General features: G+C 35.2%; 1 protein-coding gene across 6 annotated transcripts in view; it reads left to right on the top strand.

Moving 5' to 3' along the window:
* Window positions 1–26,502, top strand: part of VPS13D (vacuolar protein sorting 13 homolog D) — a 103,188-nt gene that overhangs the window by 35,790 nt on the left and 40,896 nt on the right. For 4 of the 6 annotated variants that reach the window (XM_080564063.1, XM_080564062.1, XM_080564061.1 and 1 more), the window contains 29 exons: window positions 832–906; window positions 1,586–1,792; window positions 2,324–2,413; window positions 3,370–3,510; window positions 4,679–4,801; window positions 5,488–5,562; window positions 7,851–7,956; window positions 8,310–8,462; window positions 9,104–9,239; window positions 10,230–10,277; window positions 11,765–11,915; window positions 12,558–12,768; window positions 13,142–13,389; window positions 14,058–14,249; window positions 14,863–14,989; window positions 15,618–15,760; window positions 16,251–16,381; window positions 16,623–16,798; window positions 16,928–17,051; window positions 17,623–17,858; window positions 18,627–18,735; window positions 18,954–19,114; window positions 19,426–19,534; window positions 21,268–21,447; window positions 21,709–21,825; window positions 22,167–22,316; window positions 23,105–23,254; window positions 24,058–24,154; window positions 25,837–25,985. In XM_080564063.1, coding sequence (XP_080420189.1) covers window positions 832–906; window positions 1,586–1,792; window positions 2,324–2,413; window positions 3,370–3,510; window positions 4,679–4,801; window positions 5,488–5,562; window positions 7,851–7,956; window positions 8,310–8,462; window positions 9,104–9,239; window positions 10,230–10,277; window positions 11,765–11,915; window positions 12,558–12,768; window positions 13,142–13,389; window positions 14,058–14,249; window positions 14,863–14,989; window positions 15,618–15,760; window positions 16,251–16,381; window positions 16,623–16,798; window positions 16,928–17,051; window positions 17,623–17,858; window positions 18,627–18,735; window positions 18,954–19,114; window positions 19,426–19,534; window positions 21,268–21,447; window positions 21,709–21,825; window positions 22,167–22,316; window positions 23,105–23,254; window positions 24,058–24,154; window positions 25,837–25,985 — 4,115 coding nt within the window. The remainder of the gene's footprint in view (window positions 1–831; window positions 907–1,585; window positions 1,793–2,323; window positions 2,414–3,369; window positions 3,511–4,678; window positions 4,802–5,487; window positions 5,563–7,850; window positions 7,957–8,309; window positions 8,463–9,103; window positions 9,240–10,229; window positions 10,278–11,764; window positions 11,916–12,557; window positions 12,769–13,141; window positions 13,390–14,057; window positions 14,250–14,862; window positions 14,990–15,617; window positions 15,761–16,250; window positions 16,382–16,622; window positions 16,799–16,927; window positions 17,052–17,622; window positions 17,859–18,626; window positions 18,736–18,953; window positions 19,115–19,425; window positions 19,535–21,267; window positions 21,448–21,708; window positions 21,826–22,166; window positions 22,317–23,104; window positions 23,255–24,057; window positions 24,155–25,836; window positions 25,986–26,502) is intronic. The other 2 variants (XM_080564065.1, XM_080564064.1) reach the window with 1 other exon arrangement.

Raw genomic sequence — 26,502 nt, 5'->3', positions numbered from 1 at the left:
AAGGAAGGTTTCAGCAGTGTAAAGCTAGACTACATGCTTAACACAAAAGATGTTATCTTCATCGTGAAAAAGCTTTCATTTCATTGATTTGAATTGTCTGAAGATAGCATTATACTGATGATACTATAAAAATAGTAGAATGTTCTGTTGTTTTTTTTTCTGCTTGTAGTATGACAGATAGTTTTGTAGAAAATTTTAATAAGTATCACTTGTCATTATACGTCACCATGATGAAGTACTTAGAAAATATTTAATGAGAGTGAGGTGTTACCTCTTCAAACTTATTGAACTGGCAATGAAATGGAAACCATCACAATAATCATAACCCAGCTATCTCTTCATGTCCAGCAGCATATTATTCTGTTTTGGTGACACTGCTTTTTTTCAAATTAAAAATTGCGTGTGGTTGCTGCCTGACAATGAATAAATACACACCAGTGAAAACGACTTTCTTCCCTGCTACTGTGTGCTTGAGCCACATGTTTTGTTCAAAATAAGTGATGAATTGTGTTCCAGGTGAAGAATTTGGTTTACAAAAAAAAAATTTTCTTAGTCCCAATTGAAATCTGTGGGAGTACGTAAACTTTTTGCAGGAAGATAAAAATAGTTTATAGTAGTATAGTAGATGCACACATACGCACAGGGTTTTTTTGGGGGTTGTTTTTTTTGTAAAAGCAGCGCTGAATATTATGCTTTTTCTACAGCTGCAATCTTAAATGAAATACAGAAAGAAAATCCTTTTTTCATCCAGGTATATTTAATTTCAGAAATTAAAACAAGTTAAGTAGATAACTGACATGGATTTGTACTTAGCTAACTGTTTAATTGCAGAGGTACAGCTGGCTCGCCTTCAGGAATTGGGATTCAGTATGGAGGATTGTCGTCAAGCTCTTCTGATTTGCCAAGGTAACCTCAAATATTCTTAGTTGGCCTTTCAGATTGTTCATGTTATCTAACTTTCAGGATGTAAGGTAGCTGATGGACAGACAGTATTTCCTTCTTTACTTTGGCCTCCAATTACCGAAATTGTCTTTGTTTTGACATCTTAATCATTCTTACTTTTCTGTTCCACTATTGCCTAAAACCCACCCTCCAAAGATTCGTCTTTGCTTTTGAAATGTCATGTGTGGGCCATGTGGGTGGGTGGGTGGTGGTGGTTGTTTTTTATGGTATACCATATTTCGTACTGTTATCCATCACTTTATCTATAGAGCATGTATTTTTGTCTCCCCCTGTTGAATCGTGTATTTAACCTGTTTCTACATGCAATACATAGCAAGAAGATTCTTGGATTCTTTTTCTTTAGCACTGGATGTTTCTCACCTTATTTATAGGCACTCATAGCATTTGATATAGGTTTATATTATGTTCTAACTTGGTTTGCAAATGTCAAAAGTTTCTTATTCTTAGAAAACACTTATATTTATAATCTTGCCTTTATATATGTTATCGAATAGAACACATTGAAGATACTGTTAATATCTTGCTACCCTTTCTAAGGGAAAGGAAATTAATTTGTTTCCATATGTTTTTTACATCATCAACTACATTCTCAATGAAATGTACTTGTTTGGTTTTGTCTAAGGTGACATGAAAAAAGCAGCAAGTTGGTTATTTAAGTATGCTGAACCTCGGCAGTCACTTTCCCAGACTTCCTCTGGCCGAGATAGCCGGGGGATTGTGCCTTTTCAGTTCATCTCTGGAGTGGAAATAAAAGCAGAAAATATATGTATTTGCTTTATTGATGACTGCATGGACTGTGATGTTCCTCTTGCCGAGTTAACGTTTTCACGTGAGTATCTGTTTTTCTAAGTGAGTTGCATAAAAATACTGTCAGTTACTGTGCAGGTTTCTTAGGACTGGTGAAATTTTAATTGACAGTATTTTGGCAGTGGTGGTTGTGTGGCTGGTTTGTGGTGGTGGTGGTTTTATAAGAGAAGAAATATACCTGTATCTATTAATGCCTATCATAAGCAATCTGTTATGCTTAAGAAACTAGTGGTGTTACTTTTTATTTGCATAGTAATAATGCTTAGAAGTTATTGCTAAAAATGCAGGTTCTGCTTAAAATAATCACTGAAGAGAATCATATGGATATGCTGTCACTACACTTTTTTTTTAAGTACTTTCTTTGATTAAACAGATTTCTGCTTCAATAAAAATAGCTTGCTTCTTGAGTGAAAAGAAAACAATTTGAAATATTTTAGTATGCTTTTTGTACCATTGCAATTTAAAAGACACATTTTCCCATTGCTTATTAATACTTCACTGGTTTGAGAAACTTGATCACACTTTTTTTGCATAACATTCACTTTTTTGGCAGGTTTGAATTTTCTCCAACATTTGAGAGCCAACCCTGAAGGCTATGCTCATTTTACCCTCTCCGGAGACTATTATAACCGTGAGCTTTCAGGTACAAAATACTGAGGGGTTCCTTTATTTAGGTTTAGGAATACAATCTTGTGTACTACTGGAGCATGAAATTTACCCAACACAAGATTGCACATAAGAGAATATAAAAGTCTAAGTGTGTGTGTGTGTTTGTGTATACATGTGGTCCTGGACAAGATATCCTAATTTGATATCTGATGGAAAGGTGTGGCAAGTAGAGAAGTTGCTGTTACAAAAATTAGACTGAAGTTATGCTTGTAATTATCGTATTCCTGGATAACCTTTTTATATAGTTAGATAACTATAATATATATAAATATATATATATAATATAAATAACTAACTTGTCTCTGTATTACTTACCTTTTTTTGATGCTTAATTGCTTTGAAGCATTCAATTCATTATTCATTTTATGATGGAATGGGACATGAGAGAAGCGATTAGGTGAAAGATGATGATCAACTATAGTAATTTATATTCTAGTTACAAAAAAAGCAAGTTATGCCTCAGTACGGCTCAGCCACTGACAAAAGAACTGACCTAGTTGTCTTTTTTTCTCTGAGCTGAAAAATGAAGTTTTCTGTTACAAAATTGATGGTAATGACCTCAGGAATTCTGTCAATATCAAGGTGTTTCTTATATTTGAAAATATATAGGATTTTTAACGGCTATGTCAGAGTTTGTTCTAGTTGCATCACTCCAGTATAAAACTGATTTCCATTTAATACTTTTCTCAAAATTAAGATATTTCTGGAAGTCTCTACACATAGTATACTCTGGTTCAAAAGGAGGAGCTGGAGCAGCTTTGTATTAGTTAGCAAATTAAAGCTGTAGGCTCACAAGTTCATCTTGAACACAGATTGAAAGTAAGGGAGCTCGTTATTGAAGCTGTATTATTAAACACTTAGGTATGTAAACAGCATTCCAATGTGGCCTTCAAACGTGTAATACATGTGTCATTTTCTGTTTGGTCTCAGGCTGGGAACCATTTATTGAGCCGTGGCCATGCTCAGTTTCCTGGCAACAGCATGCTTCAAGCCGCCTCCACCCTTCCCGACTGAAGCTGGAAATTAAGGCTAAACACCGTTTGGATATAAACATTACCTCTGTTTTCATAGGTATCTAGGAATATTCCCTGAGGGCATCGCTATATGGTCTTAATTTGCACTTTCCTAAAATGATAGGTATTTCTAATTGAATCTTTCTGGTGTCCCATAGATAGAGAGAAGGAGACTTGGCACAAGTCCCTAGGTACTTCAGATGGTATTGTACACAGGTGTACATTTAGGCAGCCTGCATTTTATCAGATACTGTGAAAGTGTAAAGACATGAGCTACATATTTTAGAGGTTAGTAGGAATTCTTTCTTTGGTCATATGAATTCTATCAAATTCATATGTTACTTGAAATTTATCTTTAATCAGAAACAGGCTTTCATCTAAAGCTTTCCATGCTTTACACTACTTAAAAATACTTTGGTAAGCTCATCAATTTTCAGTACATTGACAGACATAGTGGGGAGCTGCTTATTTCAATTCTGCATTCTCTGAAAACTGGAGTTGCCAGTTCCCACCTCAGGAAATCAAAATATTTTGTTCATCATTAACTCAAACTTCATGGAAGTTTCTGTGTTGTGAGGCTATGATTGTGTATGTTACCCAGAAATATTATTGCTTATTCTGCATACAAATCTGTGTAGTTTGATGGTCATAATTACAAATGTAAAAGGCTGAGCAGGCAGATGAAACAGAAGAGCCTTCCTTGTTCCTTGAATACTCACTTGTTTCGCCAGCAAGGTCTGTGGGGTTGTCAGAAAGAAGGAACGAGGTGGGAGGAAAAGTTGCCAATCAGTGATTCCTAAGAATTCCCATGTTGCTTTTTTACTACTAGTTAGTAGGCTAATTTATGATTAATAGTGTGTCAGAGCACTTTGTTGGTGTCTGCATATTTATGCAGGAATAGGCATGTACATCTTAAAAAGAAAAGGGGGAAAAAATAGAGACAGCTTCTGACACAAAAACATCTAAGCTTAATTGCCTCCTCAGAGGGACCTCTTATGTTGCCAGTGGAGTATCTTGAGACAATAGAATTCCACTGGAAGTTTGAAGAAGGGGGGGATGGAATAAAAATTAAAACATTAGAAAACCACATGGGAGAAGCAGTGGAATTCCTTTAAGATTGCTGTTAAAGTGGACCAGCTTTAGCTTTATGAATTTAACATACTTTTCAGCTACTTTACTTAAGGCCACCTTGCAGTTACTTACTTTGTATGTTTATATTTCTCTAGAACAGTACACAAGTACCAAACAGTCATGGATGGAAGATTACTGTAAACAGGACAAAGAAGTAAATGCAATCAGTTCAGAAGATGGGATGGGCTCTTCAGTGGATTCACCATGTTTTGGGCAGAGTATGATACTCATTAATCACACTTTGTTTGAAACAATCCTGACATGCACGGTCATTTGTCTAATGTATTACAAACATAAGTATTTGGTCTTCATAGTATAAAATGAATTATTAGAAGTATCTGGCAGCAAAGACGATCTGTATTTTCTGTTCAGCTGTGTTCCATTCTTTAATAACAAAACCTGCTAGTTCTGCTTCCCTTTTTTAATCACCTTTTTTTAATTCCCTTTTTTAATCCCTTTCTCAGTTAATGAGTGACTATCCTGTTTTTTTTTATTAAAAAAAAAGTCCTGAGTGTGTACAGTTGAGAGATGTTTTTTTTACATGATACAGGACAAACTTTCACCATCCTTCCCAGCCAAACAGATGTTTGCTTCTAACATGATTAAAATATAAATGAAAATGCATGTCTGAGGCTATCATAAAGATGAAAATAACCCAATTAACAGCTTTCTAAGGAAGAGCACATGATATGTTGAAACCCTTTTCAAGTTCTTTTCTCTCAGTGTTAATTCTGGAAGAAGTTTTAGAAACTCAAATGCCAATCTAGTGGAAGCGAATGGATAGACTCATACACTGATTAAATGATGCTGACTGTGCCTATCTTCCTGATGCATGATGGGGAAGAGATTACCTGCATTTGTGTGTTTTTTCTTACCTCCTAACTTTGTCTTTCCTGTCTGCCAGGCCTTCCTCTTGTCTACCTTAGAACTAGGAGTACAGCCAGTTTGACTAATCTAGAGCACCAAATCTATGCTAGAGGTACTGTATAGCACAGAGAGATTAAAAGCTTTTTTTCTTTGAAAACTCTTGGACAGTAAATACTGTGTTGTATGAGTAACTCGCCAGTAGACTGGCCTCTATATTTTAAAAGAACAAAAAACCAAAAGGTAACTGTTTTTCAGCTACTTAACTTAGCATTTCATCCTGTGTATCACTTTACAGTCTTCTCAGGGCCCTTCAGGAAAGAAGGGAGAAGTATGGGAACTGCGTATGGGAAGACTGCCTTTTGGGGAAGGTTATATGGATTATTGATTACTCAATGTCCATTTTTTAGTGAGACAGAATAATGAGATTGAAACCAGCTTAATACAATCACAGTATTTAAATTTTATATTCTAAATATATCTAACAGTCTGTTTATTATACATTTGCTTGAATGAGCATGTGTGCTTAGATACTTAAAACTTTAGGATGGCTTCAGTAGGAACCTAATCTGTTTTCAGTGAGCCTTAGGAAGTAGGACATTCCTCATAAATGACCTTTTAATTTGTTTGTTTTATATTTGACACTGCTAGCTTCAGGGAAAGCCATCCAGTTTAAAGACCATTATTATTATTATTATTACTATTTTTTAAAATCTGTGGCATTGTGGAAGACAAAACAGCATATTTGATAAATAAGTTCACGTTGTACAAAAGTGGATAAATGGAATAAATGGGAGAGAAAACTTTATGTTAATCTGTGGCAAAATTTAGACTGCCCCTTCCAAATATTTGTCTCTTGAGTGCTTGCAGTTTGTCGATGTTTAAGCCAAAAACCAAACAACAGTGCCATCATTCCCTCCCACCCCCACCCCACCGCCCCCCCAAAAAATCACCACAAAACAAAACCACATGCATACACACAAACACATTATAATGTGAAATGATAGAAAGATTTATTTTTCTGAGGTGTTTTTCGGTAAGATTTTTCTGTGGGGAAAAATATTTGTTACTTGCTTTTAGTGAGTGTTGCAGCTCAGGGAAATGACTAAATGAATTATGAAAAAAATCCTTTTGATTATAACTACTTTGTTTTCAGGCAGTAGTAACAAGATACAAATTTTATGTTCTGTTCTCTTTCAAAAATCAAGCCACAGTCCACAAAATTATTTTTTTAAATGTCTCAAAAAAAGAAAAAAATAGCCATGTAATTAAATACCTGAGTAGAAGTTCAGATGGCTTCTGGTCTGTGATTTTGTAGAACCTGAGCTAGCCAGAAAATTGTATTAAATCAAGCTCTACACCAAAAAGATTTTCGGTTTTAGTTTGCATTTGGCAAAAAATGGAGTTTCCATTTTAAAGAAATCAGTGTTTGTAGCATTAACTGTAAAAAAATTCTCAGATTCAGAGAGATCAGATTCATGGCTCCAATGTAGGGAATATAGTCATTCGTTGTCATTCGTTTGGAAGAAAGTTGTATGTGATCATCAGTAATGCCTTCAAAAACTTACCTACCCTCTTCTGTTCCCCCTTCTTGCCATTGTAAACTTGTGCTTAAGTTATTCTTGTTTAGATGCATGCTGCCTTGGGAAGAGTTGGTCTAAGAGCATGGCGTGCTTGAACTTGATATCAGTCCTCCTTTGGAGTGAATGCAGATAAACTCTGTGAAACATTTAATTTCTGTCTTTGACCAGCTGATTTAATGTCTGCCTGCTTTCAACTTTTCACGTACAGAAAGATGTATGCATTTAGAGAGCAGCCATTTATTTTCATTTCTAAGTAGTTACTGGGATTTGGCAGGTTTTGTTGGTTTTTTCTTTTTTTTTTTAACTGTCCAAACACAGTAAGTATTTTCACAGACATGACGTACTACGGTATGGAAGATGTGCTTGTTAGTAATGCATACTTGAAAAAAGCTAAACTTATTACTTAGGTATTAGTGAATATGGTTTTAATATTTTGAGTCTTTGAATGCACGTGAAAAGTTACTTGTTATGATGGGGGTTTTAGTTGAGTTGTCTGCATGTTAGTTTTCAGAGATACTTTATAAAGCTTGATATGAAGAAACAAAAGAACAAGTAGATTAAGCTCAATTCCTGTTATGTTTTTTATTGGTTTTTTTATATAATTGACTAAGGAAAACAATTAATGTAGGGGAAGATTTTCTGTACTGTTTCTGTAGTAGCTAATACAATTTTAAATGGTTTTTAGTAATCTGTTTCCTAGATTGCTTTTCCGGAGTTCATGTGGATTGTGGTTCTCCAGCCCTTGTGTCTCATCCTGTATCAGCATCTGTTGAATATTTCTCTCGTAAATATTTAGACAAATCTGTGTTCTGTTTTATAGCTGAGGTGAAGACCCCAAAACGTAGACAGCCATTTGTCCCATTTGCTCTGAGAAATCATACTGGATGCACTCTGTGGTTTGCTACCCTAACTACAACACCTACCCGGTAAGAAGCTGTTGTGGGGTCACTTCGACAATACTTGTCTGGCTTCTCGGGGATGTGAGCCAAACACTGTTGTCTTCAATTGTCTTGTTTTCTTGCAGGGAATCATAGACAACTCCCAGTCTGTCTTAGTTAAGAGCGTTTTCTTTAACAGTGAGGTGGTATTACTATTAAAAAATAATAATAATAATAATTTTTTCATGAGACCTGAGAGAATATGGAGAACAGTCAGGTATACATTCATTATGCGTATGTGCTTACTGCAGTAATTTTGTGGGCTGAGGCAGACTAAAAATGACTTGTTACTTGAAGCAGTCATTTTGTCAGTTTATAAGATGGTGTGATTCTCTTTACAGGGCTGCATTGTCTCACAGTGGGAGTCCAGGTGTTGTTCCTGAGGAAAATGGGACGTTACTGGATGATGCCCATAATGTCAGTGAGTGGCAAGAAGTTATCACGGGGGAAGAAATTCCATTTGAATTTGAAGCCAGAGGGAAACTTAGACACAGGTGAAGGAACCAGGCTGTGAGATGCATTTTGACACACTCATATATGGAGCTCATGGGATCATAGTTCTGAGGACACTAGCAGATAAAAAAAAATAATTATTATTATTTACTAATTTACCTTGCAGCGTTTTGTTTTTAAATATTTAAAACTCACGTATAGTGTGAAACTGTCAATGGTTTAGCGAGCAGCTTATATTGTGATAGGTGGAAGCTGTTCCTAGATATGAGTTGAGGTTAGATCATTAAAAGGTTTTAGAAAGACTTAGGGCCTTCAATTGCAAATCATATGTCCTGTATTCTAACAGTCTGTGGTTGGGGCAGGGGGAGTACTGGCTGTTGAGCATAAGCATTAACAGTGTTAAGAACTAGAAGAACTAATAAATCTTTAGCATGCTTTTTTGTTTACTTGTATGACTTAGTTGTATTTATTTCTCTATGCTCATCAGGGAGTGGAGCAATTAAACAGACAGAATGTCAGGTGTGTCTTTGTCCATGAAATGAACAAACTTGAGATTTTTTTAAATGGCTAGTTAGTGAGATTCTTTTCTCATAATCCAGAGAATGTATTTTATATGAACTGTTTGGTATTTGCAATGTAAGATAAATATTTAATAGTAATGTAACGTAATCTAAACTGGTAGGCACACACATGACCTGAGAATTCATCAGTTGCAAGTGAGAGTAAATGGCTGGGAAGAAGTCAGTCCAGTGTCTGTAGACAAGGTTGGAACCTTTTTCCGATACGCTGCACCAGACAAGAACTCATCTTCTTCTACTGTAAGTTCTGATGCTGAGTGTAAATCTTCACAGGATATGTAACTTAAGATTAATGATGTCTGCCAAGATTTCGGTCTTAAAGCGATTGCTATATGAGGTTGTCCTCTTTCAAGTTAGCTTGGACTGGGAGAGTTTGAAAGTGCTAACTGGCTGTTTTATGCACAACAGAAACACAGAGTAGCCATCGGTTTAATCTGTGCTTAGCAGTCAGAACTTCTAATGACAGAACTAATATGTTAGTGGCAGCGTCAGGGTCTCGTGGAGATTGAGCTTTAAATCACCACAGCATTTCAGCAACTATTTTATTTCATTTATTGCAGCGATGTTTTTTCTGTGGTTAATTTCCTTAAAATAAACAACATTGGCAATTTCCTGTAAGTCTAGAGGTTGTTGAAATATGTGGCTGCTTAGACAAAATATACTTGTCATGAAGGAAAAACACGATTGTGATAACCAGCAGGGTAGCAGTTGTGGTTGAGGCTCAATGATAAAAATGATCTTACTGGGTTTTGAAGTTATGTTTAAAGACTAGCTATTGAAGGTTGTTGAACAATGCAGAAATTGTAAGTGGTCTTTTTGACATAAAGCAGGATTAGAATTTACTACTAACCACAACTAATAATAAGAGCGACTAGTCTCTTGTTTGAATAATTTCTGATGATTTCATACTCAGGTGTAAAAAGCATCATCTTTATATGCAACTTGGTTCGTGAAGGAAAAGAATGCAAATTAACAAGAATTGCTTTTCAGGAATATCTGTGGATTATTTTTTTTCCAGTGAACACTTGTCCTTCAACTTCCTTTATTTTTAAAGCAGTATTACAATTGGACTTTGCTAATATAGTTCTGATTTGTTTTCAAAATTGTATTGAAGATCAGAAAGACTAAATGAAGAATGTGTTCAGTTTATTGTTCTATAATAATCTGTAGTACAACTGTCAGTAATAGCTTAAAGTGAACACGTACCTTTCCTGTTTACTTTTCTCCCAGGTTGGAAGCCCAATAAATAGAACAAATATAATACATCCACAAGTTTATGTGAGTATATATTTTCACTTTTTGAAAGCTTCTTAAATAAGACTAGTGTAATTCTACAAGTGAACTGTTTTATTTTTTTTTCCACACTTGTAGAACCTTTTTGGTAAGAAACAAAAGTAAAGCAAATAAAAAGATTTTCCGAATCAGAGCAATTATTTTCATGTCATTTAACATTCATCACTACTGTAAATGATTATTTAAAGACTGGATCTTAACGTCCAGTACGTGAATTCCAGCATGTGAGAACATATAAAATGTGGCTTTCAGGATCCAAGTGGCAATGCCTCTTAGACAGGCAGCTCAGAGCAAAGAAGACATGAATGTTTTAAGTATACTCCACCTTTGTTTTGAATTTTGACATATAGGAATAATGAGTCACCAGTAATTAATGAAACACGTTAAACTATATATTAATTTACTTTCTTGAATGGAATACAAACTGAATGATACCTTAGTAACTAAGTATTATCTGCTCTTCAGCTGTGACAAGATTCCTCAAATACAGGATTTTACAGTCTGAGTAAACACTGGTGCTAGGCTTATGTCCACATAATAAAACTCTTACTTTTGAAGTACTGAAACAATGCAGCCAATCACCTACCTTCTTAAGAAATTTGGGATGATATAATTAGGGTGATATAATTCTTCTTTTTTTAAGCACGCTGAAATGAGTGCAGTTTTAAGTCTCTACTACGTAGTTAATTTCTATAAAGATCATATTTTGTGGTTCCAAAATTTGCTATGCCATTTTAGAAAATGGAGAATTAAAATATGCTCTGGTGCATAAACATTGTGATCTAAATAACAGTAGCAGAAGAGGTAAAGTAAGTATGTCACTTTTGAGACTGCTGAAATACGTACCACTATACTACTTTATCTTGTCAAAACCTGAAGTAATATGAACCCAAAATCAATATGCATAAGTAGTAGGATCATAAACCATTCTGATGCTAAAACCCTGACTGCCTAAACACAAAAGCTGCGTTGTGAAAACTCACTGATGTGTGTAATCAAGCTGTATTGAAATGTCGTCTTCACAGAGTTTATTGAACACATTAATGCATAAATTTGAAGGTATATAATCTACTCTTCCTGTTATTGTTGGCAGAGAGAAAAATCTTTGAGTAATTGTAAAGTTCTTCTTATTCCACCTGAATAAGGCTTGGAATTCAAACTTCAGGAATGTATAAAATAATGTAATTGTGATATTGTGTATAAAGTGTGCTTTCAGAATCTATACCATTCTTATAGAGCTTGTATCATTTTGGAAAAGATATGGAGTTACTAGTGTTTAGAAATGCTTCTTGATCACTTTACTGTGTTTTGGCAAGTAAGAACAGGATTATAAACCATAATTTTGAAAGTGTATATATCTTGGTTGCTCTCAGTTCACAAGTTTTCATTCCAGCAATTACAGCTTCAAAATTGATAGCTCCCTCTATTAGATAGAATTGTTACCTGAGCTTTTTATTGCTTTTATCTTCCAGTTTTCTTCATTGCCTCCAGTTCGTGTGGTATTTGAAGTAACCATGGAAGGTAGCGCTCGGAAAGTGATAACGGTGCGCTCAGCCTTGATTGTGAAGAACAAGCTGGAAACACCAATGGAACTAAGACTAGATAGTCCTTCTGCTCCTGACAGTAAGTGTTGTATGTTCCTTCTGTACTATATAAAATCTTTAGTTTTGAAGAAAATTCATTGCTGCTTCTAATGGTTAACAACAAAGTAGAACTCCCTGTATGGGGAATGGGTAATGTTAAGAAGATAGTGATCAGCAAGGTAAGCTAGAGAACCTAGAGTAGGATTTTTCCTTATTGCTCAAGCAAACAGATAAAGCTGAGACTACATTAAGATGAATTTGTATATCCTGTATGTAGTATGTTTTATCTTCTGGCAGTAGTCTAGGTTTCAGGTGTTAGCATGCAAAGGTGCAGTCTAGAAATACAGTGACATGCTGACAACATGCCCAAAACATAATGAATGTGTTCTTTTTGGAATACGCATTTTCACTGAAGCATCCAAGGAGAAAGAATTTGAGCTTCAGCAACTTTTTAGTCTGTTCCAAGTTTTAGATTTACATGCCTAAATTTGTCTGCTGCCAGATTAATAGGGCTTAAAGCAATGGACTGATATTTGGAATGTACATAAAGTAGCTAGTGTTTAATTTTAAAATGTAACTCGTTGCTTTGAAAATAGATTGAGACTTACTATTTGAAAATGTTACGATTTTCAGTAAAGGGGCCAGTTTTGATATGTGTATTTTCTTTTCTGTTTGGTTGCAGAACCTGTAGTTCTTCCAGCGGTTATGCCAGGAGATTCCTTTGCTATTCCACTCCATCTCACATCTTGGCGCTTACAAGCCAGGCCAAAAGGACTGGGAGTCTTTTTCTGTAAGGCTCCAATTCATTGGACTAATGTTCAGAAGACAGCAGAAGTATGTAGCAGCAAGCGAGAGTGTCATTCAATGGAGTCTGAAAATAGCCGATTTTTCAGGTAATTTACAACCCAATTGTTTTTCTGTAAACTGTAATCCTCTTCTGATAAATGAAATACCATGAAAGTAAACAATAGGAAAGAAAGTATGTAGAGATAAATGCTTCTGCAGTATAATGGGATGTTTTCCTTGGTCACTTGAATAATCAGAAGCTTTGAATGCATAACTACTGTATTTCTGTAGGGCTCCTTGAAGCCCCTCTGACAGTACCTGTTAGCAAATGTCTGAGAATACAAAGTAAGCACACTATTAATATGTATTGTAAAAGAGGAATTGGTAGGAAATAGAGTATAGACTTTTTATCCAAACGCAAGTTTCAGCTATTCCATTGAGTTTGTTAACTTCTTCTCACATACTTTTGTGTCTTCACAGGTTTTGTGTGGCGATAAAGAAAGAAAATTACCCCGATTACATGCCCTCCCACATATTTTCTGACAGTGCTAAACAGATTTTCAGGCAGCCTGGGCATACTATTTATCTCTTGCCAACTGTGGTAATCTGTAACTTGCTGCCTTGTGAACTTGAGTTTTATGTTAAAGGGATGCCAATTAATGGGACACTTAAACCTGGCAAGGAGGCAGCATTGCACACAGCTGATACATCTCAGAACATTGAGCTTGGTAAGGCAATTTATAAGATGCTACTTTCTAATCTTCCTAGAGGGGCACCTCAAAAATAACTTATTTCCTTTTACAAGGAAAAATGGTAAAATATTGGGAAAATAATAGTAACAACAACAAAAAATTGAAAACATGTATATGATGATTTCATTGGGTCGCAGTACTTCCTACAGTTAATAACCAAGTGCACACATCCAAATAATAAAAAGTTAATATTCCAGTCGTTCCCCTAGATCTGTCAGCAGTCTTGCTCTGTTTCTGATTTGGCTCTTTACTGATAGTGGAAACAGTGGAAACTGGAGAGAACAGTGATAAAGATGGGAATGAATCAAATAACTCCCCAATGTTATGAGTGTTTTTGCTGTTTTCAGTCTGACGGAGAACACATGCATTTTCAACACTGGCTGGACTTCTGATGCTTAAGGCAATAATTAGCCATAAGCAGAATTCTTTTATAAAAAAAAATTCTGCTTGTGACTTTAATTTAAGTGTTTATTAATGAGGCTAGAGATTAATACACTGAGTAGTTTTAAAAGTTAACGTGGCTAACCTCTATGAAATATTTAGAAAGACCAAAAAATATGAAAGACTAAACCGTATACTTACCAGAACCTAATGTTTGTCCTTTTTTGTTGGTTTGTTTTGTTGTTCTTTTTTATTTTTTCTAGGGGTATTGCTAGAAAACTTTCCAATCTGTAAAGAGCTATTGATTCCTCCTGGGACACAAAACTATATGGTGCGGATGCGATTGTATGATGTCAACAAACGGCTGCTAAATTTGACCATAAGGATTGTATGTCTTGCTGAAGGTTCTCTAAAAATATTCATTTCAGCACCATATTGGTTAATCAATAAAACAGGTAAATTTACAGTGTTTTGTTCCATAACTATAATGGTGGAACTTGGAAGATTTCATGGAGAGTTTTTATTTTCTTTCTAGATAAACAGAGCTTTTTAAACACCACTTAATCTTTCCTGCAACTTTAATTCATTTTTTTTTTCAGTGCCAGCACCTCTTGTGTTGTGATTTGCAAATTACTTAGATGTTTTCATTGCTATATTGCAGATTTTTAAACGTGAGCTATGTAATAGACTTGATGTAACTGTAAATAAATCAGCATAGATTAGACTCCTGTTAAAATTCTGGCTTTCAATGACTGAAATGCCTTCTGTAAGCAACAGGTCTTGAACAATAAATTGCAGTTACACTGTGTTAATGTCCATTGGCATTATCAGAGCTACAGGAGTTCTTTTTTTGCTTGCAGCAGACTCCATGGCTCTCAGCTATAATAGGTTTAGCCCTTAAGCAGGTTAGACATAGAATGAGAAAGATCACATGCAGACTAATGGCTAACATTCCAACAGAAGTATTTTAGGTTGTTCTTTAATTTGAAGTAGTTTTTACCATTCAAATCTTAAATTTGTGCAAAGGTTGAGTATAACTTGACAGGGGTTTTTTGTGTTTTCTTAAAGGCTTACCACTTATCTTCAGACAAGATAATGCAAAAACAGATGCTGCAGGTCAGTTTGAAGAGCATGAACTTGCTAGAAGTCTCAGCCCGCTTCTGTTCTGTTACGCTGATAAAGAACAGCCAAGCTTGTAAGTAATACTGAGAGAAGAGTAGAGGGGAGGAACCTTAGAAAGTATGAAAGTAATCAGCAGAGAATTGGCTGCTGGTATATTAGTATAAATATAATTTAGGAAAAACCTTTCTTAAGATGACCTGTTACTTAGTTACTCAATACTGAAATAAGCATACCGAATCTTTCAGCATTTCCTGCTGAAAACTCCTTAGATGGTTTTATTTTGTGTGTACTCATGCTTCTTTTCCAAGGAAACCAAAAACCTGTTTGAAGAGAATTACCAAGTTGTGTGAATATCTGTTATCTCTAAAAACAATAACAAAATGGAAAAAAAAAAATCTAAACTCTGAATGTTAATAGAGTTGTAGCAGTCACTTAGTTGGAAGTCCACGTACAATAGCCTTATATGTGACACAGTCACTGAATCTTCACCCATCTATTAAAAAAGCTTAGAACATCCAAAGAAAAATATGATCGAAATGCAGAATGAATTACTAAAAAGATTTATCATGGCTTCTGATACTGTTATATTAAAACAGAGATGTTATTTTTGTATCTGGGTACACGTTTGATGATCAGCATTGTGTTGATATCTGATCCTTCATTTAAATGAGAAAATGTTTGTGTTTTCTTCTTACCCTTAGTTGTACAATGCGAATTGGAAAAGGGATCCATCCTGAAGGTATGCCTGGCTGGTGCCAGGGTTTCTCCTTGGATGGTGGTAGTGGTGTCAGAGCCCTTAAAGTGATCCAACATGGAAACCGACCAGGCCTCATTTACAACATTGGTATGTGTTTATGGGAACATTGGAGAAATACTGTGGAACTTGCTAGGACATGTTGTCAGTGACACCAGAAACAGAAAAACTGCAGAAGGGAAACTTACATTGCTAAAGATTTCTGACGGTTCAGAGGAAAAGTATTAGACAAAAGATAGTATTCAAAATACAGATGTAACAGTTCTTAGAATTTTGTTAGTTTAAAAATCAGTTTTCAGTTATTGTTGCATTTCATCTTTGAGTATTAATAACTGTATTTATGGACTGTTCTTTCAGTTTTTGTGTCTTCTTCCATATGCTACTTTTAAGTACACTACTTACTTTTAAGTAAGTACTTTTTTAAGTGCATTACTTACTTCTAAGTACATTAATTACACTTAATTACTGTCTCTGATTATTTTGAGTGTCTACATACTGCAAAAGTATAAAAAGATTTGAAGGATAATCTTTTTTTTTCTTGTAAATAATAGCTTTGTTTTTAATTTGTTTCTGTTCCAAGGTATTGATGTGAAAAAAGGCAGAGGTCGTTATATTGATACATGCATGGTAATATTTGCACCCCGTTACCTGCTAGATAATAAGTCAACCTATAAGCTTGCCTTTGTTCAGCGGGAATTTGCCAGAGGCCAGGTAAGATGGTTCATTTGTATTACTACAATACACGTAGTTAGTCACAGCATCTTCTAACCAGAAAGAATGCAAACATTGTACTTGAAAGTATTGTTGGCTGGTTATGACAATCTTTATTATTATTCTAATTATGATCATTTGCCTAACAGAGTAATTGCTGTGCTAATATTTAAAAGGTTTATAGATTAATATTGTATTTTTAACACCTATAGGATATTTGTTTACCAATTTCTATTACTAGGGAACATCCAATCCTGATGGCTATCTCTCCACACTTCCTGGTTCCAGCGTTGTGTTCCACTGGCCACGTAACGATTATGATCAACTCTTATGTGTGAGATTAATGGATGTCCCAAACTGCATTTGGTCTGGAGGATTTGAGGTCAACAAAAATAACTCATTCCATATTAATATGAGGTAGTTTATTATACAGAAATCTTCTGTAACATGCTTCCGTTTTTTAATAGAAGCAGCTGTTTAACACTTACAACTGCAGTAAAACACATCAGAAACCTGCCTCTCATACACTTGTTCTTTCTTGTTCAGGGACACCCTGGGAAAATGCTACTTCTTAAGAGTAGAAATTACTCTTCAAGGAGCCACATATCGCATTGCATTCAGTGACACAGATCAGTTACCACCACCTTTTCGCATAGACAATTTTTCCAAGGTAAGGGAGCAAAAAGTCATGATTCTGTTTTCTTTTACTAAAATGTATATCTTCCTTGCTTATATTTTGTTTTAGACACCTGACTTACTTGGTGTTTAAAATGAGAGGCATTACTGAGCTGAAAATAACAAATGTGAGAGATGAAGCAGCAAGTTCCATGTCAGTAATTATAAAAAATCAGAGAATTTTCTTTGCTTATTTTGCAGTAACTTACAAACTGCCTGGTGATCAGAGCAGGAGATAGAGCTCTTAATACTTACTGGTTGTTATTATGGATTTTGCTACTGAATTGCTAAATAAAACTACGCAAGTCTCCTAACTTTGATTAGGAAGGTTTGAGATGCTACCATGGGACTAATGACATTTTGAACCAAAGATGATGGGTAAAAGCAATGATGATGTTTCTAGTCCCTTTGGGATTACCTTTGAGATCCAAATGGAAGAATGGGGGGAGGGAAGCGAGCTGAACATGTTTCAATGACCAACTCCTGAAAAATGAGTAAATGATAGTAAATACTGTGACTGATTAAGAATTTGTGTGAAACTAAATCCTCTTTCATAACTGTTACAGGTCCCAATTGTTTTTAATCAGCATGGTGTTGTCGAGCCAAGACTATACACTGAAGTGAAGCCTATGACCTCTCTAGATTATGCCTGGGATGAGCCTGTTCTACCACCTTTTATAATGCTGACAGTTAAAGGGGCTGGCTCCTCAGAAATCGTCTGTAGCATGAATGACTTCCAAGATAGCAAACAGCTTTATTATGAAAACTTCATTTATATTGCTGCTGCGTACACTTTCTCAGGGTAATTCTTTATATATTACATTAAAATATTTTGCATGTTTATGGTGTTGTAAGTTTTTACTCTCTTAATGGTCGTCATTTTACACCTTTTGAAAGTATTTCAAATTCAACTAAACTTCTGTTGACCATCTAGCTAGCAGAAGAAATTCAGAAGTTAAAAATTCAGAAGCTGAGTCTGGCAGAGTCAGTAAACTGTGTATCTTATGTTATTTGGTTGTGATAACTTAGCTCTGTAGGTGCAACTTGTCAATGTTTATTTTCTCACATTCTGAGGAAGATTTAGCATGTGGCATCTACTGTCAGCCCACTGTCTGATCTTAAAAGAGCAAGGATGTTTAATGTCATATTCAGGAACTTGATTTCATTTGGTGGATTAAGAACACTTCACTACAAGATGTACATGTTATGACATGCTTGTGATATTTCAGATTGCACTTTATGTGCTGTTAAAAACAGCTATGGGAGGATGTAACATATTTTATTGATTTTTCCCAGTATAAGTAGGAAATTTTGTTTGGAATTCATCTGATCTCTCTGTGAAGCTGCTAGTTGTAGTGAGAAATGAAAACTTCTCTTAAGAGTGCAGTCAAATTGACAGCTTATGCCGGTAATTTCAAAATTAACAAGAGGGAACAAAACAATATAAATGATTGTCTGGCTGTAGTGCAATTGTGAGCTTTCTTGGTTTGTTTTTGATACAGATCTAATTTAATCTAAAGAAGCAGCGGCTACTCTGACTAAACATGATGAAATTTTCTTGGTGTTCTAGATTACAGGAGGCAAGCGTAAGGCCAGTTGCTTCAAACAGGGATGCTGCATATGCAGAGCTTGTCCTTGATGTTTCTCCAAAGACGCAGCGAGTTATACTGAAAAAGAAGGTACCAAGACACATTTGATTTTTTTAAAATGCTGTTGCTGTGTGATGAAGTAAAATCAGGTGCTGACAGAAGGAAAAAAGAAAAAAAAATCATGGTAACTTTTTAGGATGAAAATAGTTATAAATTTATAGCACTTGATAGCAAAATAGAACAGTAATATTTGGTCTGTACTGCTGTGTTCATTTGAATCTTGATTTTTTTTTTTTTTAATGCAACAGGAGCCAGGAAAGCGATCCCAGCTTTGGAGAATGACTGGCACAGGAATGCTTTGCCATGAAGGTTCATCAGTTCCTCATAACCCCCATAAACCTTCTCCTAGGTCTGCGGAGTCTTGTATGATTTTAGATATTGCAGGTCTGGCAGCTGTCACAGATAACAGGTATTGGAAATACAATTTCTAATGAAACTGATGTAGATACTAACTATGTCTTTGCTTTTACATGATGTTCTCTGAATAAGAAAATAAATGATTCTGAAGGCTTTTGTAAGAGCTAGACTTTTATCTGTCCTCAGGAACAGCTTTTGCGACTTTGGTGTATTTTTAAAAGCATAATTAATGTCTTTTCAGCTGCAAATTGTTAAAACAGCACTTTAGAATTGAGATTAGGGAAGCGAGCTTGAACAAAAACACAGGACTGAAACTGGGAAATTGGAATCATCTAAGTCTTGGTTGGCATGCTTTTGTTGTAGGTACGAGCCACTGATGCTGAGAAAGCCTGATCGACGGCGCAGTACCACCCAGACATGGAGCTTTTGTGATGGAAAGTTGACCTGTGGTATTCATGGACTTGTTGTCCAGGTCAGTACTGCTCATACTCGAACTTGTTTTGACTGTTGCTGATGTAGATGATAGGAATTTGATCTTAGTGTTGCAGAGAAGAAAAGCTTTGAACCCAAGGTTCAGGATGTCAGTGAGACCAGACTTACATAAATAGCTTACATGTTTTAAATTGATGTTTGAAAGTTCTTACCAATTACAAATAAATAACCGTCTTGCATCATTAACTTGAAAGTAAAGCATTAGATAATTAATAGTGTGTGATTGTTGAAAATAATCAGTATGATGATAAATAGGGTCTTTATGTTCTCGTACATACCAAATTTGAAAATGCTTCTGAGTGTCAACTAATATCACTGGTGAAAGTCAGATTTGTGTGTACCCAGCATTTCTCAGAATCATGGCTCTAATATTTCAATAACAAGAATTTAAAAAAAAAAAAAAAGTTCGAACTGTTTGCTCTTTTGTCATGTTCCAGGAAATGCTGACTTTCAGAAAATTAACATTGGCAAACTACTTGATAATTCTGCCTGCTGATGTCGATTTGTAGGCACAGAAACCTGGATTGCTTTTATGAATTCTAGTACTAAATGTTAAAAGAATTTTGATGCTCATACTTTTAGTTATTTCTGCCATATTTATCCATCATTTACAAGCAAGTGGAATACATGATCCTGCATATTGTTGAAACAGCAAAATGTACTTGTGATAAAATATATTATTTCTAGTGTTTTATTATGAAAAATAAATTACTTGCAAGCTACAGCAATGGAAATCAAACTCAATTCAGAGGAAAAAGTGCTTTCATAGTAAATATGTTAGCTCTGTGATGAAAGTGTGTCTTATGTGAACAATGAATCTGGAATGGATCTGTAAAGTACAGGATGTTAGAAATACCACTTTGAAAGTTCTGTGGATAGGACATGTACGTTCTATTTAGCTTCTTTTTTTTGTTTCTAAATTCCTTATGACTTGTTTGTTTATTTTTCCAAAACACATGGTTCAGATACTTTTTCATTTTAAAACAAACCAGCAATGACTGAAAAGCAGCATCTCAGACATTTTGCTCACTTTCTCTGAAGGAATATAGGAAGGATATTAGTATACAGTATATATAGTAATAGTATAGTAAGGATATTAGTAATACAGTGTTTCTTTGCTACTTCTGATGATACGTTTCAATTCTAATACCAAAAACCAGAGATAAATATTGACTTAGGCCCATGACATTGGGTTGATCATTTTGTGATCAAATTACAGTAGCTTAGTAAGTTACTACCTGTCAGTTTGAGGTAAGAGGTAACCAAGAAAGCCCCAAGTTACTGCATTAAACTGTTGACTCAGTAAGGATTTAAATTCCTATCTTACCTGCAGATCCAGAGTTCATCTTTTAGGAACCTTTCTATCATGTTGAAAAAATTTTGAGGACTTGCGGTGTTTGATCATTATAGCTTAAGTGTCTGAACATGCAGGGGGAAATACTTAATTATTCATCTTGGCTATTTTTTCTAGCTGCCAAGCTGATAAAAGATGAGTTACTAGCAGACTAACTAGAGTACTTACTTACTCTGAAGAGCAAGAAATGTGTAATTTCCATCACTCCCAGACTACTCAGTCTGGGACTGAGTCTCAGACTACTTTCTTCTCCAATTGTCTGAAGAGGGGGAAGTAAAATACACTTTAATGTATATAAATAGTTATCTGAAGTCCTTACCTATCTTTTTCCTTTTCTTTACTTTTCTTTCTTTCTCCAGGCAAAGGGAGGAGTATCGGGTCTTTACGATGGAGCAGAAGTTGTTCTTGGTCCTGACACTTCTCTTGACCTTTTGGAGCCAGTTCCACCTGAACAGCAGTTCATAAACCAGAAAATGAGGCCTGGGTCGGGAGTACTAGCTGTTAGAGTCATCCCAGATGGGCCAACTCGAGTTCTGCAGGTGAGAGTGAGAGTCCTTCATTAACTGGAATCTAGTTCTGTAATTTACTTGTACTTGAAATACCTTTTTAGGCATTGCATCTCTAAATCTAACAAAATGGTAATTTCGTAATGATGTGGAGGGGGGGAATATCGTAAATAACTACACTGAAAGTTTTTGTAATTCATTTTTTAAAATATAAAGTAGGATAATATAGCTATTTATGAATAGCAAAGTGATCATAGGGGTAATCATGTTTTGGTGTTGTTTTTTTTTTATTAGATAACAGATTTTAACCAACGTAGAAATGATCGTTTATCTGGTGAAGGAGATGAATTGCCAGTTATGGAACAAGATCTACGCAAGTTAAAAAATCCAAATATGGAGCAGGAATTAGAAGTAAGATATTATAACGAGTATCTATTTTATTTCTGTTAGCTTTTCTGGTCTATTTCGAGGGTTGGGTAGTGGGCTTTTTTGGTTTCGGTTGACGGTGGTTGTTGTTCATTTGCCTTTCCGCATGATAAACTCTTGCAACAAACCTGTAGATGTTCCTGCTAAAACACCTCATTCTTAGATACTGGGTTTAGAAATCTAAGCCCTCTTTATTTGAAGACTTAATCATCAAAAGCTGTTCAGCAGCTCTGGAGATAAGTTTAAAAAAAATAACATTTTTGGAGGAGTATGCACATTCAGTACCACAGGTATGTTTTTTTCCTCTTCAAATACTCTTTTCTCAGGTGCTTGTGAGACTGGAAGGTGGAATAGGATTGTCTTTAGTCAACAAAGTCCCTGAAGAACTGATATTTGCAAGCCTCACAAGAATTAATGTCCACTACACACAACTGTCAACGAGTCAGGTGCTAGAGCTCAGTGTGCAAGATGTACAGGTATTTGTCATATTGAAACAAATTTATTTGTTCATGGGTTTCCTGGAATTTTGAAAAGTGTTTAGAGCTCTAAGATTTCAATTCCTGATTATCATAAATGTTTTGATCAGTATCAGTGTCTGTCTTTGATTATCCTCTACTTAATAATAGTTGAGATAATGATGTTTTGTGCTCCACACAGTTTATTTCTGACTATTTCCAACTGTTAGACAAGGTAGAATCTTTCTTTTTTTTTGTTAACAGGTCATATTGAAATTTTTCTCTTTACCTTTGTTTTCAATTCAGTCTTTCAAATTCAGAGTTAACAAGTTAAACCAAACACAGTGAAAACCTTTTCTTTACTAAAAAAACCTCTGAATTATTAGAATTCTGTTCCCAATATGCAAAATTTCCGTGAGGTGTGTGTACTCTTGCAGACTACAAAAGATAAACGGGTACTTACGTGTATCAGTCAAACTTTTTATCCAGGAGAAGGCTTACTCGACTGTTGATTTAATATTTTTGGCTGTGTTTTTAAAACACAAACAAGAAAACAGGACAGTGAACATACTGATTTTGCTACAGTTTTTGTTTTGTTTCTTGGTAGCTATAAACGTTTTCATAATGAAGGGTATTTCTGAGTATTCCGGGGGATGATCTTAGTAGTGATCAGCAACCCAGTATATTCAGTAGCTTCCTGACTCAAGGACCACTTGTTTCTGAAAGCTTTTAACTCAGTTAAAGAAACTTGATTTTACTGTTTATTGTCGGCTATTCTGATTTTGTTGTCTATCATATCCACACTGTAGGTGGACAACCAGCTTATTGGCACCACACAGCCTTTCATGCTCTTTCTGACGCCTAGGATGAGTGAAAATGAGCCTGTGGAGACTGGTCCTGCAGTGCAAGTAAATGCAATGAAATTTCCCAGTAAGAATACGATGACTGATATATACAAGGTAAACAACAATCTTTTGTTTGTGCCATGCAAATATCAGTCTGTTTAAATGACCTTACTTGTTGCTAATTTTTACTAGTATCTGAATGAAATCATTCACTGAATTAATGCTGTGTTGTAAAGGACACTATATCCAACTTATCATGTTAATAGTGCTTGAAGCTACAGTACAGTGATGGACAGGATGATTAAAAAAAAAAATTAGACCACTTCTAGTTCATGTCCATGGCCTAGCTTTTCAAGATAATTATTCTCACTTCAGAATTGGTAGGTACCATTACAACATAATGAACCCAAATATCTGTGCTGTGCGTCTCATGTCTTGTGTACAAGGTGATTACTTCTCTCTGATAAGCTGTCATCTTGCAGCATAAACCCCGTTTTCTGTACTGCAGCTATTAGTGTTGTTTGGAATTTTATTTACCAACTGAAGTATGCATTGTGAGGACAAAATAGGGTTGGTTTATCAAGACCAATTTCGTTACTTGGAATCTTCATACGTATTTTGACACACTTTTGAGTAACAGCTGATTTCAGCTTTGGAATCAGTTAAGCATCAGATTCTCATGTGTTGGTATCGGCTAATGAAGCACAATACCTTCCAAAACAATCTAAAAATCAGAAGTTGTAGGTAACTTCCAGTGAAAAAAAAACACCAAAGACATTTGGAAGGTGAAAATCTCAACACAATTCCATTCCAGTGAAAATATTCTGTGAAGTAGAACACATTGTCCTATCTAATGGCTTGTACAGATAATATTTCTAGTATTAATGCTGTAAACTGAAACTTGTTTATCTTTGCAGCATCTCATGATCACTGCTCGCAAGTTCACAGTTCAAATTGAGGAGAAACTGCTTCTGAAGCTGCTGAGTTTCTTTGGCTATGCTCAGTCTGAATCAGGTATAGTATAAAATTGCAAAGACCGGTTTTACAGTATGCATAGGTATGATCTTTGCATGTAAAGTAAGTTCAAAATGCCTGGCAAACTCTTAACTGCTTGGAAATGTCCACTGAACAGAAAGTTTGAAAGTTAATGTCTCAGTGGCCCTCACAAAGCTGTTTATGTGTATTGTGCTTGTTACAGCATTCAGGCAGTGACCCACGTAAAAGGGCATTGTCCAATATGCAGTGGGTGAGCCATACCTCTGGGGGAAGGAGTTCAATATTCATCATAAGCTCATGTATATAAATTTCTGAAAAGGTTTAAAAAAAAAAAGTGTTACTAATTTAGCAAGCCACTTAGGAAACTAAGTTTAAATAAACCCTAGGCTAGATATCAGGTATCTGTTCATTTGTTCCTTGGGCAGTCCCTCATTCTCACCTGAAGGAAGATTTTGGCTGTCTGACCCTACAGTTCTGATACCTATTACCCCTAGCTATAATTATAAAAACAAGTTTTGCTTTCATTCAGTGAAGCAAAATAAAGCTCTTGAATCTTCTCAGCTCATAGATGTTGTTATAATCCTTCTATTGCAGGGCTTTTGTGTACTTTGGAAACTTTCTGAAATGTCTGTTTTGGGGTGGTAATTTAAAGAGTCACTTTTATTACACAGTAAGGGTGTGTAAGAATATATAGTAAAATAAATTCCAAGAAAAAAAACAGTTTAGATACATTTCCATATGCGGGCAAGCCTACAAACAATGCGTAAGAGTGTAATGTCTTGCTAATCCATAGTATGTTCTTAATTGTCTTTAAAAAAGACAAGTATTACCTTTCCCAGTTTCACAGACGGAGGACTTAGACTTAAGCTTTGAAGTGATGAAGAAAATAAATGTCCTGAATTTCACTCTGTTTAGTAGTCTGTCCTTTGGTTCAGTTTATGATACCTTTGCTTTTTTGTTTTTTATTTCCTTACTTACTGTACACACTTGGTAGTTTATCTACTGATGCTGATGATGCCATCCAAGATTCAAACGAAATCTATTTTGTCATTTACATCCAACATACCTGTTCAACCTGAGTTCTTAAGATTTTTGTCATCTTTCTTTGTTCTCCTTGATGCCTCAACACCAAGATGCTCTCAGAGATAGTGTATGAACCTGTTGGTCAGTGTCAGCCAAATTTGACTCAGTCAGTATATAAATCAATCTATTGAGTGTCTTCTGCATAAGTATTTTTTCGATTTGGTAGTGATGATGAAAAACATCAATTGTTTTGTACGTATATTGATAGCAGGCCATATAAGGAAATATAAAGTAGAGAGAGGAAAACATTGTAAAATTGTGACTACTCAGTAGGAAGGAAACATTGCATAGTTATGTTTGTATCACCTTGCTTCTATGTAATGACATATATTTGAAGCAAGATCAGAAGCTTAATTCAGACTATGCATTTGGATAACTTATTTTTATCTAACTACAAATAAATTCAGGTTTTAGAAATGCAGGCAGATCTGAAAAAAAAAATCTTGAGCCTAAAAGGTCAAGTTCATGTCATAAGGCATGAATAATTTTGCTGGCTACACTAGCAATTGCACGTACTTTTTATTTGTACAGAGAAATTGTAACTCCTTATGGAGTATGCATTCTTAACTACATATATATTTAATCTATTCTGATTCCTGTGTTTCCTTTGGATATAGAAGTTGAAAAGTATGATGAAAACCTCCATGAAAAGGTTGCTGAAAAAACTGGAGGACAAAAGCGATACTACTTTGAAAATCTCAAAATAAGCGTGCCTCAAATAAAGTTGAGTGTCTTCACTTCTAATAAGCTACCTTTGGATCTCAAGGTAAGCCAATGTATTCACAGAATATGCTTCCAAATAAAGGTCCTATCATAGAAGGAGAAAGAAACAGAAGCTTCTACTTACTGCTATTAATAGTCATGTACTCTACCATTATTTAATTCCAGTAAATTTCACTATTTGCATCATTTCCAGTCTTGTCTGTAATATTCCTTCATTTCTGTTATTTCAATTGAAGCACAGCCAACTTCACCTAATAAGTTACTACTTTACAGAGGACTTTAGTTACGTTAATAGTAGTGTAAAGAGGCTTGAAGTGAATGACTAACATATGGGGTGGCTAAGGGTGGAGAACGATAAGTTACTGAACTTAGGGAACAAGAAGAAAAAGGGGAAAAAAACCCACTTTGTTCACTTTGTGGTGACTTAGTGCATTGTTTCTCTATGGAGGGACTGAACTGCTGCCTTTTGAAAGCTGCATTTTCATAGAAATTTTGGACACTGACCGGGCCATTTTGTGCACTTGAAATTATGGGCATTAATATGTGCATGCTTTTAAAGA

The sequence above is a fragment of the Anser brachyrhynchus genome (assembly GCF_964034855.1).
Source record: "Anser brachyrhynchus genome assembly, chromosome: 21".
Lineage (NCBI taxonomy): Eukaryota > Metazoa > Chordata > Aves > Anseriformes > Anatidae > Anser > Anser brachyrhynchus.
The sequence above is the reverse complement of the archived record's forward strand: the minus strand, read 5'-3'. Positions and strand labels throughout refer to the sequence as shown.